General features: G+C 58.4%; 3 protein-coding genes across 3 annotated transcripts; 1 reads left to right on the forward strand and 2 right to left on the reverse strand.

Annotated features, from left to right (window-relative positions):
- Positions 1–3,762: 3,762 nt before the first annotated feature.
- Positions 3,763–5,432, forward strand: IER3 (immediate early response 3). The gene is made up of 2 exons (XM_080636282.1): positions 3,763–3,948; positions 4,848–5,432. Exons 1-2 carry the CDS (start codon positions 3,769–3,771, stop codon positions 5,112–5,114), a joined length of 447 nt encoding a protein of 148 aa, XP_080492408.1. The 5' UTR covers positions 3,763–3,768; the 3' UTR covers positions 5,115–5,432.
- A 1,434-nt stretch (positions 5,433–6,866) lies between these two features.
- LOC308231160 (uncharacterized protein) lies at positions 6,867–10,701 on the reverse strand (the record flags this gene model as incomplete). Its single annotated transcript, XM_080636299.1, has 4 exons — positions 6,867–8,626; positions 9,104–9,325; positions 9,726–9,800; positions 10,668–10,701. The coding sequence occupies 4 exons, from the start codon at positions 10,699–10,701 to the stop codon at positions 6,867–6,869; spliced, it is 2,091 nt and encodes a 696-aa protein (XP_080492425.1).
- A 716-nt stretch (positions 10,702–11,417) lies between these two features.
- On the reverse strand, positions 11,418–18,914 carry LOC308231161 (uncharacterized protein; the record flags this gene model as incomplete). The annotated part of the gene is made up of 4 exons (XM_080636300.1): positions 11,418–11,634; positions 14,767–15,865; positions 17,684–17,798; positions 18,786–18,914. 4 exons carry the CDS (start codon positions 18,912–18,914, stop codon positions 11,418–11,420), a joined length of 1,560 nt encoding a protein of 519 aa, XP_080492426.1.
- Positions 18,915–19,633: the final 719 nt, after the last annotated feature.

The raw sequence follows: 19,633 nt of genomic DNA on the forward strand, positions 1-19,633 counted from the left end.
ATCATCATCATCATTATCAACATCATCATCAGCATCATCATCATCATCATCATCAACATCCTTCATCATCATCAACATCCTTCATCATCATCATCATCATCATCATCATCCATCATCATCATTATCAACATCATCATCAACATCATCATCAACATCCTTCATCATCATCAACATCCTTCATCATCATCATCATCATCATCATCAACATCATCATCATCATCAACATCATCATCAGCATCATCATCAACATCCTTCATCATCATCAACATCATCATCATCATCAACATCATCATCAACATCATCATCAACATCCTTCATCATCATCAACATCCTTCATCATCATCAACATCATCATCAACATCATCATCATCATCAACATCCTTCATCATCATCAACATCAGCATCATCATCATCATCATCATCAACATCATCATCATCCTTCATCATCATCATCCTTCATCATCATCATCATCATCCTTCATCATCATCATCGTCATGATTGTCAATCATCATCAACATCAACATCCTTCATCAACATCATCCTTCATCATCAATATCATCATCAATACTCTCATCATCATCTTCATCATCATTCTCATCAACATCATCATCAATCCCCAACATCAGTCCTCAACATCATCATCATCATCATAATCAATATCATCCTTCAGCAGCAGCAGCAGCAGCATCAGTATCATCATCAATAATCAACATCATCATCATCAATATCATCATCATCGTCGTCACCTTCATCCTCATCCTCATCCTCACGGCCATCATCCTTCATCCCCTTCACCTTCCTTTGGCTTCAGCACCTCTTCCTGCTCCTCCTTCACCCCCTTAGAACCCTCCTCCTCTTCCTCCCTCCTCCATCTCCCTCCTCCCTCCTCTTCCTCCCCATTCCCTTCCCCTTCCTCTTCCTCCTCCCCACCCCTACCGATGCCCCCCCCATTGTGTGGAAGGGGCCAACGGGAGGGGGCGTGGCCTGATGGCAACGGGCGGAGCCTGCCAAAGGGGGGCGTGGCCTGATGGAAGGGGGCGTGGTCACGTGGGGCCATACCGGAGATGTTTACATTAATATATTGGATGTTTGGGGTCCTTTGGGTCTGTGTTGGATGGGGGGGGGGAAGCACCCATGGGTGCCCCTCGATGGGTGCCCGGACCTATAGATCACCCTATAGGTGGCCGCATCCCCCCCATAGGTGCCCATTTCCTTCCTATAGGTGCACATATCCCACCCATAGGTGCCCATATCCCACCCATAGGTGCCCATATGACCACCACAGGTGCCCATATCCCCCCATAGGTGCCCGTATCCCCCCTATAGGTGCCCATATCCCACCCATTGGTGCCTCAGTTCTCCCCAGGGTGCATATATGCCCCCTCCTAGGTGTCCATATCCCCCCTATAGGTGTCCATATCCGCCCATAAGTGCCTGTAATCCCCCTATAGGTGCCCATATCCCTTCCTTGCGTGCCTATATCTGCCTTATAGGTGCGCATATCCCCTCCTTGTGTGCCCATATCCACCACATAGGTGCCTATATACTCACCCCTAGGTCCAATATCCCCCTATAGGTGTCCATATCCCCCCTATAGGTGCCTATATCCCCCCTATAGGTGCCCATATCCCCCCTATAGGTGCCTATATCCCCCCTATAGGTGCCCATATCCCCCCTATAGGTGCCTATATCCCCCCTATGAGTGCCCATATGCCCCCCATAGATGCCCATATCCCACCTATAGGTGCCCATATCCCCCCTATAGGCGACTGCCTGGATCCTTCCTATAGGTGCCCATGTACCCCCCTTGGGTGCCAACATCCCCCATAGATGCCCATATGTCCCCCATAGGTGCCCATAATCACACATAGATGCCCATATCCCCCCTATAGGTGCCCATATCCCCCCTATAGGTGCCCATATCCCCCCTATAGGTGCCCATATTCCCCCTATAGGCGACCGCCTGGATCCTTTCCCCATCCCCCTTTATCTGGGAATGCAAAGGGTGGGAATGACGCAATCCCCCCCCCCCCCCCGTATCCATGACTCAGGACCGGGCAATGCCGGAATCTCCCCATTTCCTCCCCTTTCCTCTATAGGGACCCCCCCTATAGCCCAACCCTTGTGTGTGGGTGCCCCCCCCCATAGACACCCCTATAGGCACTCCCCTATAGACGTCCCTGCCCCCCCCCAGGGGGGGATATGGGGCTACAAGGGGCATATTAGGGGCTATAGTGGGACATAGGGGGTGTATAGGGGGTATGTGGGGCTCTAGGGGGTGTATAAGGTCTATAGGGGTGTATAGGGGCTATAGGGGTGTGTTGGGAGCTATAGGGGGTGTATAGAGGCTATAGGGGTGTATTAAGGTCTATAGGGGTGTATAGGGGCTATAGGGGTGTGTTGGGAGCTCTAGGGGGTGTATAAGGTCTATAGGGGTGTATAGGGGCTATAGGGGTGTGTTGGGAGCTATAGGGGGTGTATAGAGGCTATAGGGGTGTATTAAGGTCTATAGGGGTGTATAGGGGCTATAGGGGTGTGTTGGGAGCTCTAGGGGGTGTATAAGGTCTATAGGGGTGTATAGGGGCTATAGGGGTGTGTTGGGAGCTATAGGGGGTGTATAGAGGCTATAGGGGTGTATTAAGGTCTATAGGGGTGTATAGGGGCTATAGGGGTGTGTTGGGAGCTATAGGGGGTGTATAGAGGCTATAGGGGTGTATTAAGGGCTATAGGGGTGTATAGGGGGTGTATTATGAAGGGGCAATGGGGGCCATAGGGGTATTAGGGGCTCTAGGGGTGTATTAGGGATTATAGGGGGTATAGGGAGGGGTACAAGGGTATAGGGGTTGTACTGAGGGCTATATGGGGTGTATAAGGGGCTATAGCTCCTAATACACCCCTTTAGTTCCTGATACACCCCTTATACCCCCTCCATACACCCCCATATCCCCTATACACCCCCTATAGCTCCCTGTACCCCTCTATACACCCCTGTAGACCCTAATACACCCCATATAGACCCACGTTGCCCCCTATACACCCCTTATAGCCCCCTATAGCCCTTAATACACCCCTATAACCCCTAATACACCCCTTATAGCCCCAAATAGCCCCCTATACACCCTTATAACCCCCTATGGCCCCTAACACACCTGTTATAGCCCCCTATGGCCCTTAATACACCCCTACAGGCCCCGATACACGCCCTATAGCCCCACATCGCCCCCTATACACCCCTTATAGCCCCCTATAGCCCTTAATACACCCCCATAGGGCCCGATACATGCCCTATAGCCCCACATCGCCCCCTATACACGCTTATAGCCCCCTATCGCCCCTAATACACACCTTATAGTCCCCTATAGCCCTTAATACACCCCTTATAGCCCCACATCCCCCCCTATACACCCCCTATGGACCCCTATAGCCCCTAATACACCCCTTATAGCCCCATATCCCTCCCATATACACCCCCTGTGGCCCCCCATAAGCCCTAATACACCCCTATAGCCCCACCTAGCTCCCCATACACCCTCTATCACCTATTAGACAGCCCCTATACACCCCTTTGTCCCCTATAGCACCCCATACACTCCTACAGCGCTTCCTATGCCCCCCCACCTCCGGGCGGGAGGGCGTGGCCTCCCCGCTTAACCACGCCCCCTCCCCACCACCAGCCAATGGGAGCCACCGGGGGCGTGGCCTCCCCCTCCCCTATAAAAGCAGCAGCCGTGAGGCGCCGCCGCCATTTTGACGCCATGACCGTGCCCATGATGGCAGCGGCCGCCGCCACCACAACGTGCCCGGGCCAGGGCTGGAGCCCCCGGGGGGGGTATCCCGGTGCCGTGCCCCCTTCCCCGCCGCGCCACTTCACCTTCGAGCCCCCTTTGGGGCCCAGCTCCCCGCCCAGGCCCCGTCGGAAGCACCGGAGGGTCCTTTACCCGCCTGCTGTAAGTACCGGGCCTTGTGTTTGAGCCCATTCCCGGCTTCCCGAGGCCTATTCCCGGTTTCCCAGCGCAGGATGAGGCCCATTTCCCGGCGGGTGTGGGTTGAGTCACTTCCCCTGCCCTGCGGCTCTGCGACCTGACTCATCCCGTGTGGGGCCCGCGGGGTTGGGGGGGGCAGCGGGTATTTCCGCACCGCCGGGGGCGGATTTACCCCATAGCGGGGTTATTTACCCCATAGGGGGTCTATTTGCCCCAAGGGGGGTCTCTTTACCCCATAGGGGGTCTATTTACCCCATAGGGGGTCTATTGACCCCGGGGGGGCAGTTGTTTGCCCCAAGAGGGGGTCTGTTCACCCCATAGAGGGTCTATTTAACCCAAGGAGGGGGTTTATTGACCCCGTAGAGGGTCTATTTACCCCATAGGGGGTCTGTTAACCCCATAGGGGGTCTGTTGTCCCCAGGGGGGGCAGTTATTTGCCCCAAGGAGGAGGTCTATTGATCCCATAGGGGATCTATTGACCCCATAGAGGGTCTGTTGACCCCGGGAGGGGGCAGTTATTTGCCCCAAGAGGGGGTCTGTTTACCCCATAGAGGGGCTGTTTATCCCAAGGGAGGGGTCTCTTGACCCCATAGAGCATCTGTTTACCCCATAGGGTGCCTATTGACCCCATAGGGGGTCTATGCACCTCATAGAGGGTCTATTTACCCCGGGGGGGCAAGGGTATTAACCCCACTTCCCCTTCTGAACCTAAGCAGTCTTGCCCTTGGATGGCTTCCCTATGCCTGACCATGAAGTTATTGACCCCAAGGGGGGGCTCTTTGCCCCAAGGGGGGATTTATTTGCCCCAAGGGGGGGGTATTTATCACTTGTGACCCCATTCTTTTGCCCCCCCCCTCCCCCAGGTCCGGCGCCCCCCCCCAACGGAAGAGCCGAGCGTTGCCAAGAGGCTCCTGGTGCTGCTGTTGGCCGTGGTGAGCGCCCAAGTGTACAGCACCCCCGGGGAGGTGGCACCCGAAGCGGTTCCGTCCAGCCCAGGGACACCGGGAGCACCCATTCTGCCTGCTGGGACACCCAATGGGACACTGCCAGCACCCCCCCTGGGTGCTTCCTGCCCCCGTTTGCTGCTCTCGCCCATCCTGCGCCCCACCAGCTGCGCTGCTGCCCATTGAAGGGGCACCTGAGACTCTCACCCAGCACCCTTTGGGCTGTGCTGGAGCACGAGCTGTGCCCGAAGGGGACGGACATGGGGGGCCCATCGCCTTGGCCTCAGGGCTGGGCCGATACCCCTTCCCTGTGCACTCAGAGAGGCATTTAGCACCCATGGGTTACCCCTACCTCTCCCCCTTTGGGGGCTGCCTTTAGCACCCATGGGTGCTCCTCACTCACCTCACCTCATCCCCACCTCTTATTTATTGTATTTATATTAATTTAATGGAGATTTATTTAATTGGGGGGGTATTTAATGGGATATTTAATAACGAATGGTATTTATGGTGCTATTGGGTCATTGTGTGGCTGTTCCCCCATTGGGGGGGTCCTTGTGTACCCCAAACCCCCACCCCCACCCCTCCTTTACCCCCACTTATGCCATTACCCTCCTCGACATGGACCAAAATGGGGTTTTCCAGCTTTTCCACCCCAATTCCCAGGCTGAGGACGACGGGGGGGGGGGGGGTGTCACCCCATTCCCACCCTTTGGAAGGTGCCTGCTGCTGGGAATTGAGGTGAAATCCCGCTTGGAGAGGGAGGACAAGGCCACGAGGTGCCCCAGCTCTTGTTTATTGAAGGACTCAAAGACAAGGCGGGGATACAAAGTCACCGAAAGTACCAAAACCAACCCCAAAACCCCCTCGAGATTCTTAAAAAGGAAGCTGAAACCAGCTCCAGGTTGCTCCCCTTTCATGGGAACGCTGGGAAAAGCCCAGGATTGACTCTGCTCCATGCAGGATATTCCAGTCTTTCCTCCCGAACACATCCATAGCAGTGCCAATGACCCCAAATTGGGCTTTTTCCCCCCAAAATGGCACTTGAAGAGCAGCAGCACCCCCTTTTTGGGCCCAAACCCCACCGAGAAGACACATGACAGTGATAACCCCCCCTCCTCCCCCCATCTTCACCCCGTGGGACCCACCCCCAAACACGTTCTGCTCCAAGGAGCAAAATCCAGCAGGAAATGGGGGGGAAACCCCCAAAATCCCCCCCTTTTTTGGCCACTTCCTGCCTTGGATCCCACCTGGAAACAGCGGGAAGAGGGAGAAAGTGGGAAACCAGCCTTAAAATCATCTCCATTTAGCGGGAAATGGGATTTCCAGGCTTCCATCCACCCCAAAAGCAAAGGGAGGGTGATGGGCACTATCCCTATGTTCCATGAGGACCTTGGCATGGGGGAAAGAAGAACATTCCTGCTGTAAAAACACGGGATTTGGTTAAAAAGAGGGGGAAAAATGAAAGGGAAGGGTCCCCATCCCATAATTAGTCACCAAGACTTATAATGAGAACAAGCCCCCAAGGATGGGTCTTGTTGGCCAACCCCAGTTGGGCGTTGGGAAGAGGTTGGATCCATGGAATGAAGGCGACTTCCCCATCCTCTCGTGGATGCACCAAGACCGAACGGTTCCAGGTGGGAAGAACCTTCCCAATTGATGATGGCTCTCGTTGGCCAACCCCAGTTGGGTGTTGAGGACACTGGGAAGAGGTTGGATCCATGGAATGAAGGCGACTTCCCCATCCTCTCCTGGATACATCCAGACTGAACGGCTCCGGGTAGGAAGAACCTTCCCAATGGTGCCTCTTGTTGGCCAACCCCAGTTGGGTGCTGAGCGAGCTGGGCCCCATGGCCCAAAGGCGCCTTCCCCGTCCTCTCTCAACCCCCCCCCGGCTCCGGATGGGCCCATCCCAGCGCCGGGGCCGTGGGGCCGGGTTCAGTTGCTGAGGGACGAGGCCTGAGCCCCCGGGGCGGGAGCCGGGGGGAAGCAGGGCTGGGGGAAGGCGCGGGCAGGGAAGGGCAGGGCCCAGGGCAGCTCCAGCCCCGGCACCGCGCCGGGGAAAGGCGGCAGCGCCGGGACGGGCGCGAAGGGGCCGGCGAAGCCGGTGCCGTTGGTGCTGCCCGTGGTGCCGGGGCTGGCTTTGGCCTTGTCCCCGTTGTGGGTGCGCTGGTGCCGGTTGAGGTGGGAGCTGCGGCTGAAGCACTTCCCGCACGCCCCGCACTTGTAGGGCTTCTCGCCGGTGTGGACGCGCTGGTGGATGGTGAGCTCGGAGCGCTGGATGAAGCTCTTGCCGCACTCGCCGCACTGGTAGGGCTTCTCGCCCAGGTGGGTCCGTTGATGGGTGATGAGGTTGGAGGAGACGCTGAAGCACTTCCCGCACTCCCCACACTTGTAGGGCTTCTCGCCGGTGTGCATCCGGCGATGGATGGTGAGATCCGACTTCTGGATGAAGCCCTTGCCGCAGTCCCCGCAGGCGTACGGCTTCTCGCCCGTATGGATCCGCCGGTGCTTGACCAGCGCCGAGCGTTGCCCAAAGCCCTTCCCGCATTCCCCACACTTATAGGGCTTTTCCGGTGGTGGCACCGGAGCCGTTTCGGCCCCGCCGCCGGCAGCACCCGCTTCCAACCCGCAATCCAAGCACTGCTGCGCGCGCGGCCGCAATCCCATGGCCCCACCGCGGTTCTTGCCGCAATCCGGACACTTGGAAGCTTGTCCCGCGCCTGCCCCGGCTCCGTGGCAACGTTGGTGCTTCACCAACGCCGCGCCTTGCCCGAAGCATCGCCCGCATTGGGAGCACTGGAAGAGGCGCCCGTGGCGATGGGCGGCCAAGAAGGTGTTGAGATGCTCAGGACACCGATAGGAAGCCCGCTCGGCCGCGTGGATCTTCTGGTGCCGATCCAGGTGGGAGCTGACGCTGAAGCTCTTCCCGCATTCCGGACACGTGTAGGGCCGCTCGCCGGTGTGGACCCGTTGGTGCCGTTCCAGGTCGGACCGTTGGATGAAGCCTTTGCCGCAGTCGCCGCAGGCGAAGGGCCGCTCTCCGGTGTGGATGCGCCGGTGTTGGGTCAAGTTGGAGCCGCGGCTGAAGCTCTTGCCGCAGTCGCCGCAGCGATGGGGCCGCTCCCCGCTATGGGTCTTGCGATGCTTGGCCAAGGCGGAACGTTGGGAAAAGCTCTTCCCGCAATCGGGACAACGATGAGGAGCCGCCGAGCCCTCCGGGGCCGCCCGAGGCCGAGCGCGGGGTGGACCGGGGCCGCCGGCGTGGGTTTGGCGATGCCGGTCCAGGTGGGAGCTGACGCTGAACCTCTTGCCGCAGTCGGCGCACGGATACGGCCGCTCTCCCGTATGGACCCGGCGGTGCCGTTCCAGGTCGGACCGCTGGATGAAGCCTTTGCCGCAGTCGCCGCAGCGGTGGGGCCGCTCTCCCGTGTGGATGCGCCGGTGTTGGGCCAGGTTGGAGCCGCGGCTGAAGCCTTTGCCGCAGTCGCCGCAGCGATGGGGTTTGTCGCCGGCAGCGTCCGCTTGCCGGCAGCGCCGCCCGCATTCGGAACAGCGCCGGCTCCGGGAGCGCATCCGGGTCCCGCATTCGGAACAACCGGCCCGGAATGCCGCAGGTGCCGCAGGGGGTTCAATGGGGTGCTCTTGGCTTTGCGGGGCGGGGGCATCTTCCAAAGGGGGGTCCTCGGTGCCGGTGCCTGGAGGGGGAAAGCACGGAGGCCATGAAGCCACCACAGCATCACCAAGGTGGGCTTTGGGACGTCCTCTTCCAGTTGGGTGCTGGATCCATAGGGAGAGTGGTGGCCATCAGGGATCCATCCCTGCTCCGTCTCTCCATGGACCACATCGAGGGACAGCCAAGGGTGGATTCCCCACCAGGAGGATGGGATCCATGCGGAGGGAGCTTGGCAGGTTGGAGAACCTCATGGAGGAGGTCAATGGGATATGGAGGAGGTCCATGGGGACATGGAAGAGGTCCATGGGGTCATGGAGGAGGTCCATGGGGTCATGGAGGAGGTCTATGGGGACATGCAAAAGGTCCATGGGGACATGGATGAGGTCCATGGGGACATGGAAGAGGTCTGTGGGGCCATGGAGCTCTATGGGGCCATGGATGAGGTCTGTGGGGCCCTGCAGAAGCTCTATAGGGTGATGTCGTTCCCCCCCCCCTTTACCTCCATCCTTGGGAGCCTTCTTCCGGCTCCGGCGCTTCCCGGCCTGTCCCTGCTCCCGCACCAGCTCCCGCAGCATCTTCTCCACTTGGCTCCTGCCGGCTGTTTGCAGGATCAGGCCCAGCTGGCGCCGGAGGTCGGGATTGACCCCCCCATCCCCGGAGCTTCCCGAAGGCTGGAGCTGGGTGGGTTCCGCTTGTCCCTGGTCCCCTTCGCCTTCTCCACCTGCAAAAAGCCCTCTTAGATACCCAAAAAGCTGGGAATTGAGCCCAAAGGGGGGGCGTTCGGCAGCGATCCCAAAGGAGTCAACTCAAACTGAGGGGTTCCTCATGAAGCCAAAGGGACTCGACCCAAATTCCTCATGAATCCAATGGGATTCGACCCAAACTGGGGGGGTTCTCCATCAATCCCAAGGAATTCCCCTGAATTTGAGGTGGATTCACAAAATACCCACGGAATTCCCCCAAATTTGGGATGTTCTCCATCAATCCTACGGAATTCCCCCCAAATTGAGGGGTTTCTCCATTATTCCTAAGGAATCCACCCGAATTTGGGCATGTTCTCCACCAAACCTATGGAATTCAGCCCAATTTGGGGGGTTTCCACCCGGAATTCCAGGACTTACCCGACGCCAAGCCTCGTCTCCGATGGGATTCAGCGAATGCCGTGATCCGCGGCCAACTGATGGCGATCTCCTCGGCTGTGGGAGAAGGTGATGCTGGTCCTCAAGGCATCCCTAAATCCCATGCATGGGCTCCAAACCCCCCATTCCCAACCCATTTTGGGGTGAAATCCTCCGGATTTGGGACAAAAAGTGTTTCCAGCAGCACGGGCATCCCCCCGATCCCGACCTTGGGATGGGGGGTCCCAGATGTTCATGGAACGCCAATGGGATGCCAATGGGATTTCAATGGGATGCTCATGGGATGCCAATGGGATGCCAATAGGATATCAATGAGGTACCAATGGGATGCTCATGGGATGCCAATGGGATATCAATGGGATGCTCATGGGAAGCAAAAGGATGCCAATGGGATGCTCATGGGATGGCAATGGGAAACCAATGGGATGCCAATGGGATACCAATAGGATACCAATGGGATGCCAATGGGATACCAATAGGATACCAATGCGATGCTCATGGGATACCAATGGGAAATCAATAGGATACCAATGGGATACCATTGGGATGCCCATGGGATGCTCATGGGATACCAATGGGATGCCAATAGGATATCAATGGGATGCCAATGGGATACCAATGGGATGCTCATGGGATGCAAAGGGATACCAATAGGATGCTCATGGGAGGCCAACAGGATACCAATGGGATACCAGTGGGATACCAATGGGATGTTCATGGGATACCAAAGGGGTGCCAATAGGACATCAATGGGATAACGATGGGAAACCAATAGGATACCAACAGGATGCCCATGGGATGCTCGTGGTACCCAAACCACACCAGGGATGCTGCCAAGAGCCCCGGGGCCCCCCATAGCGACACCCCCCCCCCCCCCCGCCCCGCTCCAAAGGGAATGATCCCGGGATCCCCCCCATTCCTCACCCAAGGAAATGACGTTCTCGTAGCTCTCCTGCATCGCGACCCCCAGCTCCGGGGGGGCCTCGGGGTGCCCGCGCCCCACAAGCACGGCTCCGGGCCCTGCCAAGGGAACAGAGCCCCCCCCAACCCCCCCCATTGCTGTCAGCATCCCGGAATTCCCACTTTTCCCTATGGAAAAGAAGGGTCTGGGGGGGGTTGCCACCTATGGGACACACATATCCCTATGGGAAACACGTAGAGCCCTATGGGTTACACACATCCCTATGGGGGACACACATCCCTATGGGATACACACATCCCTATGGGACGCACGCATCGCTATGGGACACACACATCCCTATGGGATACACACATCCCTATGGGATACACACATCCCTATGGGACACACACATCCCTACAGGGGACAGGCACATAGACCCCTATGGGACACACACATCCCTATAGGGGACACACACGCAGGGACCCCTATGGGACACATATAAACCCCTATAGCGGACACACACACATCCCTATGGGACACACACATTCCTATAGGGGACACACAGTCCTCTATGGGACACACAGAGACCCCTATAGGGGACAGACAGACCCCTATGGGATACACACAGACCCCTATAGGGGACACACATCCTTATAGGAGACACAGAGACCCATAGGGGACGCACACCCCCCTATGGGCCACACAAACCCCTATAGGGGACCTATAGGTCCCCTATAGACCCCTATGGGGACCCCCCCTTTGGACGCTCCCATTTACCTGCGGGGGGGGGCCCGAAGCGGGGTCCTCGCCCCGCGCCGGTCCCGCTGGAGGCGGCTCCTGCTGTGACCCGGATGCAGTGGAGCGGGGGCCCCCCCCGCCCTCCCGCAGTGGTACGAGCCGGAGCCCCCTAGCGGCCCCCGCGTCCGCTTCATCACCCCCCCCCCCGCCAGCTCCGAGCGATGGTTCCGTCCGGAGCGCGCCTTGGGGCCCCTGTAGAGACAATGGGGAGGGCCCTATGGATGGGCGGCCCCTATAGGGACAATGGGGAGGGCCCTATAGAGACAATGGGGAGGGCCCTATGGATGGGCGGCCCCTATAGGGACAATGGGGAGGGCCCTATAGAGACAATGGGGAGGGCCCTATAGAGACAATGGGGAGGGCCCTATGGATGGGCGGCCCCTATAGGGACAATGGGGAGGGCCCTATAGAGACAATGGGGAGGGCCTAGGGATGGGCGGCCCCTATAGGGACAATGGGGAGGGCCCTATAGAGACAATGGGGAGGGCTTTATGGATGGGCGGCCCCTATAGGGAAAAAGGGGAGGGCCCTATAGAGACAATGGGGATGGCCCTATAGAGACAATGGGGAGGGCCCTAGGGATGGGCGGCCCCTATAGGGACAATGGGGAGGGCCCTATAGAGACAATGGGGAGGGCCCTATAGGGACAATGGAGAGCACCCTATAGGGACAATGGGGAGGGCCCTATGGATGGGTGGCCCCTATAGAGACAATGGGGAGGGCCCTATAGAGACAATGAGGAGCACCCTATAGAGGCAATGGGGAGGGCCCTATGGATGGGTGGCCCCTATAGAGACAATGGGGAGGGCCCTATAGAGACAATGAGGAGCACCCTATAGAGGCAATGGGGAGGGCCCTATGGATGGGCCGCCCCTATAGGGACAATGGGGAGCGCCCTATGGATGGGCGGCCCCTATAGGGACAATGGGGAGGGCCCTATAGGGACAATGGGGAGCGCCCTATAGGGACAATGGGGAGGGCCCTATAGAGACACTGGAGAGTGCCCTATGGATGAACAGCCCCTGTAGAGACAATGGAGAATCCCTATGGATGATCCCAAGGAGGTGCCCATGGAATGCCCATGGAGAACCCCATGGCCACCACCCCACAAGGGCCCTCCTTGGACCTCCCCCCTCCCCTATGGAACAGGAGGAGCCTCTTTGGGATTGGGACATCCGGAAGGTTGGACCCCCCCCCCCCGCCATTGGCCACGATTGAATCCCTTGGGATGATGGGAAGGGAATTCCACCCCCCCAAAAAGTGACCTCCGGTCCTTTGGTTTTCCATGCGGGAATTGCCGGGATCCCAAGGTCCTCCATGGGGAAGAAGGAGGCTCCAATGGGGTTTGCTCTATTTATTCACTACCGTCACAGCTCCAGCCATGGCCCCCCCATGCCCACCGCATCCCATGGTCCTCCTCCCATCCATGAGCTCCATCCCAAGGCTTTTCCTTGGATCCCGAAGGAAAACTCCTCCCCGCGCGCTCCCTTCCAAGCAGGGACGGGGCCGCCTCCTCCCTATTCCCAGTGGGGTCCCCCCATGTCCATGGAGGGGCTCCCGCGTCTCCAGAGCCGGGAGGTGGCCCCTTGGGCTTGTCCCCAAATCGGGCTCTTATGGGCCCAAACGGGGGCATTTGATGGTGGCGTCAGCAGGAGGGTGATGGAGATGGATCCCTATGGAGATGGATCCCTATGGAGATGGAGCCCTATGGAGATGGAGCCCTATGGAGATGGATCCCTATGGAGATGGTTCCCTATGGAGATGGATCCCTATGGAGATGGAGCCCTATGGAGATGGAGCCCTATGGAGATGGATCCCTATGGAGATGGTTCCATATGGAGATGGATCCCTATGGAGATGGAGCCCTATGGAGATGGAGCCCTATGGAGATGGATCCCTATGGAGATGGTTCCGTATGGAGATGGTTCCGTATGGAGATGGTTCCCTATGGAGATGGATCCCTATGGAGATGGTTCCCACTGGAGATGGTTCCCTATGGAGATGGATCCCTATGGAGATGGATCCTTATGGAGATGGATCCCTATGGAGATGGATCCCTATGGAGATGGTTCCTTATGGAGATGGTTCCCTATGGAGATGGATCCCTATGGAGATGGATCCCTATGGAGATGGTTCCGTATGGAGATGGCTCCCTATGGAGATGGTTCCCTATGGAGATGGATCCCTATGGAGATGGTTCCTTATGGAGATGGATCCCTATGGAGATGGATCCCTATGGAGATGGTTCCTTATGGAGATGGTTCCCTATGGAGATGGTTCCCTATGGAGATGGTTCCCTATGGAGATGGATCCCTATGGAGATGGTTCCGTATGGAGATGGTTCTGTATGGAGATGGTTCCCTATGGAGATGGTTCCGTATGGAGATGGTTCCTTATGGAGATGGTTCCCTATGGAGATGGATCCCTATGGATATGGTTCCCTATGGAGATGGATCCCTATGGAGATGGTTCCGTATGGAGATGGTTCCCTATGGAGATGGTTCCCTATGGAGATGGTTCCGTATGGAGATGGTTCCCTATGGAGATGGATCCCTATGGAGATGGTTCCCACTGGAGATGGTTCCCTATGGAGATGGATCCCTATGGAGATGGATCCCTATGGAGATGGATCCCTATGGAGATGGATCCGTATGGAGATGGTTCCGTATGGAGATGGATCCCTATGGAGATGGATCCCTATGGAGATGGTTCCGTATGGAGATGGTTCCCACTGGAGATGGTTCCCTATGGAGATGGATCCCTATGGAGATGGTTCCCTATGGAGATGGATCCCTATGGAGATGGATCCCTATGGAGATGGATCCCTATGGAGATGGATCCCTATGGAGATGGATCCGTATGGAGATGGTTCCGTATGGAGATGGTTCCCTATGGAGATGGATCCCTATGGAGATGGTTCCGTATGGAGATGGTTCCCACTGGAGATGGTTCCCTATGGAGATGGTTCCCTATGGAGATGGATCCCTATGGAGATGGATCCCTATGGAGATGGTTCCCACTGGAGATGGTTCCCTATGGAGATGGATCCCTATGGAGATGGATCCCTATGGAGATGGTTCCGTATGGAGATGGTTCCTTATGGAGATGGTTCCTGTTGGAGATGGTTCCCATTGGCCATGGAGCTGATTCCCATTGGAGACGGTTCCTCATGGAGCTGATTCCCTTTGGAGATGGCTCCTCCTGCCCTCCCCCCCCCCCCTTGAGCCTCCCCTCGCATCCACGCTCCCATTCCCTCGGGAGGGACCCCCCCTTCCCATCCTCCCCCCCCTTCCCCCGGGTCCCCTTCTCCCCCCCCCCCTTTACCCCTGCACCCCCCCGTCCTTCCCGGCCGGATCCCGCCGGAGCCGGGCGCGCTCGGCGTGGGCGCGCTGGTGCTTGTGGAAGTGCACGGTGCTGTTGAAGCTCTTCCCGCACTCCCCGCACACGTGGGGCCGGCCCCCGTCGTGGATGCGCTGGTGCCGGTAGAGGTGCGAGGTCCTCCCGAAGCGCTTCCCGCAGGCGCCGCACTCGTAGGGCCGCTCGCCCGTGTGGATGCGTTGGTGCCGCTGCCAATGGGAGCTCCAGGAGAAGCTCTTCCCGCAGGCGCCGCAGCGGAACGGCTTCTCGGCGCCGCCGCCGCTCCCGCCCAGGTGCAGCCGTTGGTGCTGGACCAGGGCCGGAGCGTCGCCGAAGCTCTTGCGGCACAGGGAGCACTTGTAGGGCCGCTGGCCCCGGTGGGTGCGCTGGTGGCGCTCGAAGTGCAGGATGCTCCCGAAGGAGCGCCCGCAGTAGGTGCAGATGTAGGAGCGGCCCCCGGCATGGGTGCGTTGGTGCCGGTAGAGGTGGGAGCTGCGCCCGAAGCGCTTCCCGCATTCCGGACACGCGTACGGCTTCTCCCCAGTGTGGACCCGCTGGTGGCGATGGAAGTGGGAGCTCCAAGTGAAGCTCTTCCCGCACTCCACGCATTGGAAAGGCAAGCGGCCCGTGTGGAGGCGGCGATGGGCCACGAGGTCCTTGCGGCGCCGGAAGCTCTTCCCGCAGTCCTGGCACGGATGGGACGCGCTCCGGGATGGAGCCGGTTGGGATCCGTGGGAGCGTTGGTGCCGGTAGAGGTTGGAGCTGACGTTGAAGCTCTTGCCGCAATGGAGGCACCGGAATGGCTTCTCCCCGGTGTGGGTCCTTTGGTGCTTGCTGAAGTGGGAGCTGCAGGTGAAGCTCTTCCCGCATTCCAAGCATTGGAAGCTCTTCTGGAGCACGATGATGCTCGGGAGGTTGGGAAAGGCTCCGGGGCCGCCTTTGGTCGCCACGGCAACGGGATGCTCCCGGGGCTGGACCACGGTCCAACGCAGCGCCTCCCGCTGGCTGCCCGCGGGAGCATCCCCCATGGGGGGGGCCGGGGGGGCGTCCGGGGGGCTCAGGGGGGCTAAAAAGGAGGGGGAATGGGGTCAGGGATGGGATGGAGAGCGCGATCCCGGCGGGAATAGCGAAGGGGATGGGGACGCAAACAGGATGGAGACACCAATCCCTATGGGAACGTTAAAGGGGATGGAGACACCAATCCCTATGGGAATGTCGAGGGGGGGATGGAGACACCAATCCCTATGGGAACGTCAAAGGGGATGGAGACACCAATCCCAATGGGAATGTCGAGGGGGGGATGGAGACACCAATCCCTATGGGAATGTCGAGGGGGGGATGGAGACACCAATCCCTATGGGAACGTCAAGGGGGGATGGAGACACCAATCCCTATGGGAACGTTAAAGGGGATGGAGACACCAATCCCTATGGGAACGTCAAAGGGGATGGAGACACCAATCCCTATGGGAACGTTAAAGGGGATGGAGACACCAATCCCTATGGGAACGTCAAAGGGGATGGAGACACCAATCCCTATGGGAACGTTAAAGGGGATGGAGACACCAATCCCTATGGGAACATCAAAGGGGATGGAGACACCAATCCCTATGGGAACGTTAAAGGGGATGGAGACACCAATCCCTATGGGAACATCAAAGGGGATGGAGACACCAATCCCTATGGGAACGTTAAAGGGGATGGAGACACCAATCCCTATGGGAACGTTAAAGGGGATGGAGACACCAATCCCTATGGGAACATCAAAGGGGATGGAGACACCAATCCCTATGGGAACGTCAAGGGGGGATGGAGACACCAATCCCTATGGGAACGTCAAAGGGGATGGAGACACCAATCCCTATGGGAACATCAAAGGGGATGGAGACACCAATCCCTATGGGAACGTCAAAGGGGATGGAGACACCAATCCCTATGGGAACGTTAAAGGGGATGGAGACACCAATCCCTATGGGAACGTCAAAGGGGATGGAGACACCAATCCCAATGGGAATGTCGAGGGGGGATGGAGACACCAATCCCTAGGGGAACGTCAAAGGGGATGGAGACACCAATCCCTATGGGAATGTCGAGGGGGGATGGAGACACCAATCCCTATGGGAACGTTAAAGGGGATGGAGACACCAATCCCTATGGGAACGTCAAAGGGGATGGAGACACCAATCCCTATGGGAACGTCAAGGGGGGATGGAGACACCAATCCCTATGGGAACGTCAAAGGGGATGGAGACACCAATTCCTATGGGAACGTCAAGGGGGGATGGAGACACCAATCCCTATGGGAACGTCAAAGGGGATGGAGACACCAATCCCTATGGGAACGTTAAAGGGGATGGAGACACCAATCCCTATGGGAACGTCAAAGGGGATGGAGACACCAATCCCTATGGGAACGTCAAAGGGGATGGAGACACCAATCCCTATGGGAATGTCAAGGGGGGATGGAGACACCAATCCCTATGGGAACGTTAAAGGGGATGGAGACACCAATCCCTATGGGAATGTCGAGGGGGGATGGAGACACCAATCCCTATGGGAACGTTAAAGGGGATGGAGACACCAATCCCTATGGGAATGTCGAGGGGGGATGGAGACACCAATCCCTATGGGAACGTTAAAGGGGATGGAGACACCAATCCCTATGGGAACGTCAAGGGGGGATGGAGACACCAATCCCGATGGGAACGTTAAAGGGGATGGAGACACCAATCCCTATGGGAACGTTAAAGGGGATGGAGACACCAATCCCTATGGGAACATCAAAGGGGCTGGAGACCCCCATCCCCATCGGACCTGCTGGCTCCAGGTCTCCATCCCATTCCCAAGGCTGAGGAGCTCCAGCCCCATCTCAGCTCCCCGCTTACCCTGCATCCCGGGGGGGTCGCAGGCATCGTCCTCCCCATCGCCCCCAAACAGCTCCGGCTCCTCCGGCTCCTCCGATCCCCAGGGATCCATGTCCCGGTCGCTGGCACGGGGACACTGCAGGGATAGGGGGGAACCCCCCCTTTAACCCCCATTCCCAATCCCAATGGATCCGTATGGGATGGAGGGGACCCCCATTGCCTCCCATTCCACTGGCTCCACATGGGATGGAGGGGACTCCCTTTACCCCATATCCCAACAGATCCACATGGGATGGACGGGACCCCCATTCCCCCCCATCCCCATCCCCACCTCCTCCATAGGGATGCAGGGACCCCCCCCTTAACCCCCATTCCCAATCCCACCGGATCCACATGGGATGGACGGGACCCCCATTCCGCCCCATCCCCATCCCCACCTCCTCCATAGGGATGCAGGGACCCCCCCCTTAACCCCCATTCCCAATCCCACCGGATCCACATGGGATGGACGGGACCCCCATTCCGCCCCATCCCCATCCCCACCTCCTCCATAGGGATGCAGGGACCCCCCCCTTAACCCCCATTCCCAATCCCACCGGATCCACATGGGATGGACGGGACCCCCATTCCCCCCCATCCCCATCCCCACCTCCTCCATAGGGATGCAGGGACCCCCCCCTTAACCCCCATTCCCAATCCCACCGGATCCACATGGGATGGACGGGACCCCCATTCCGCCCCATCCCCATCCCCACCTCCTCCATAGGGATGCAGGCACCCCCCCCTTAACCCCCATTCCCAATCCCACCGGATCCACATGGGATGGACGGGACCCCCATTCCGCCCCATCCCCATCCCCACCTCCTCCATAGGGATGCAGGGACCCCCCCCTTAACCCCCATTCCCAATCCCACCGGATCCACATGGGATGGACGGGACCCCCATTCCGCCCCATCCCCATCCCCACCTCCTCCATAGGGATGCAGGGACCCCCCCCCCCCCCCATAGCCCGGACAAAGCCGGGCGGCGCCGATACCATTGAGGCGAGAGAGGAGGGGGGGGCCTCTCCTCATTCCCCAGCCCCAAAACCCTACCGGGAACCCCCCCCGGATCCCGCACCCACAAAAGCGGCTCCGATGCCTCCGATCCCTTCGATCCCGATGGCTCCAGCGTGCGCCCTATCCCGGCTTCCCCCCCTTTTCCTGTCTATGGGGGGGATCCCCCCCCCCGACCCGTATCCCTGTTGCTCCATCCCCTTCCTGTGTGCCCTGGCTCACGGAGCCGGCGTGCAACAGCCCCGGCGCCGCCCCCTCCTCGCTTTATCCCCCCCATATCCCGGTATTCCCACCCCATATCCCATATTCCCACCCCATATCCCATATTCCCACCCCACATCCCGAATTCCCACCCCATATCCCGGTATTCCCACCCCATATCCCGAATTCCCACCCCATATCCCGTATTCCCACCCCATATCCCATATTCCCACCCCACATCCCATATTCCCACCCCACATCCCATATTCCCACCCCATATCCCGGTATTCCCACCCCATATCCCGGTATTCCCACCCCATATCCCGGTATTCCCACCCCATATCCCATATTCCCACCCCAAATCCCATATTCCCACCCCATATCCCGGTATTCCCACCCCATATCCCGGTATTCCCACCCCATATCCCGGTATTCCCACCCCATATCCCGTATTCCCACCCCACATCCCATATTCCTACCCCATATCCCGGTATTCCCACCCCATATCCCGTATTCCCACCCCCTATCCCGTATTCCCACCCCCTTAACCCCATCCCCATCCGTTGCTCCATCCCCTCCGCATCCCGCCGCCATCGGGACCAGGTAACGGGGGGGGACCAATGGAGGCCGGCGGAGGGGGGGGGATAACGCGATCCGCGCTCCTATAGGAATGTAACGGGGGGGGGGCCCCATCATCTTCTCCCCGCTTCCCCCC

The sequence above is a fragment of the Psittacula echo genome (genome assembly GCF_963264785.1).
Source record: "Psittacula echo genome assembly, chromosome: 31".
Lineage (NCBI taxonomy): Eukaryota > Metazoa > Chordata > Aves > Psittaciformes > Psittacidae > Psittacula > Psittacula echo.

Excerpts from the sequence above, each read along its gene's own strand:
- IER3 (XM_080636282.1), top strand. The coding sequence starts at position 3,769 with ATGATGGCAGCGGCCGCCGCCACCACAACGTGCCCGGGCCAGGGCTGG. Across the intron at positions 3,949-4,847 it reads GGGTCCTTTACCCGCCTGCT|GTCCGGCGCCCCCCCCCAAC; the intron begins GTAAGTACCGGG and ends CCCCTCCCCCAG.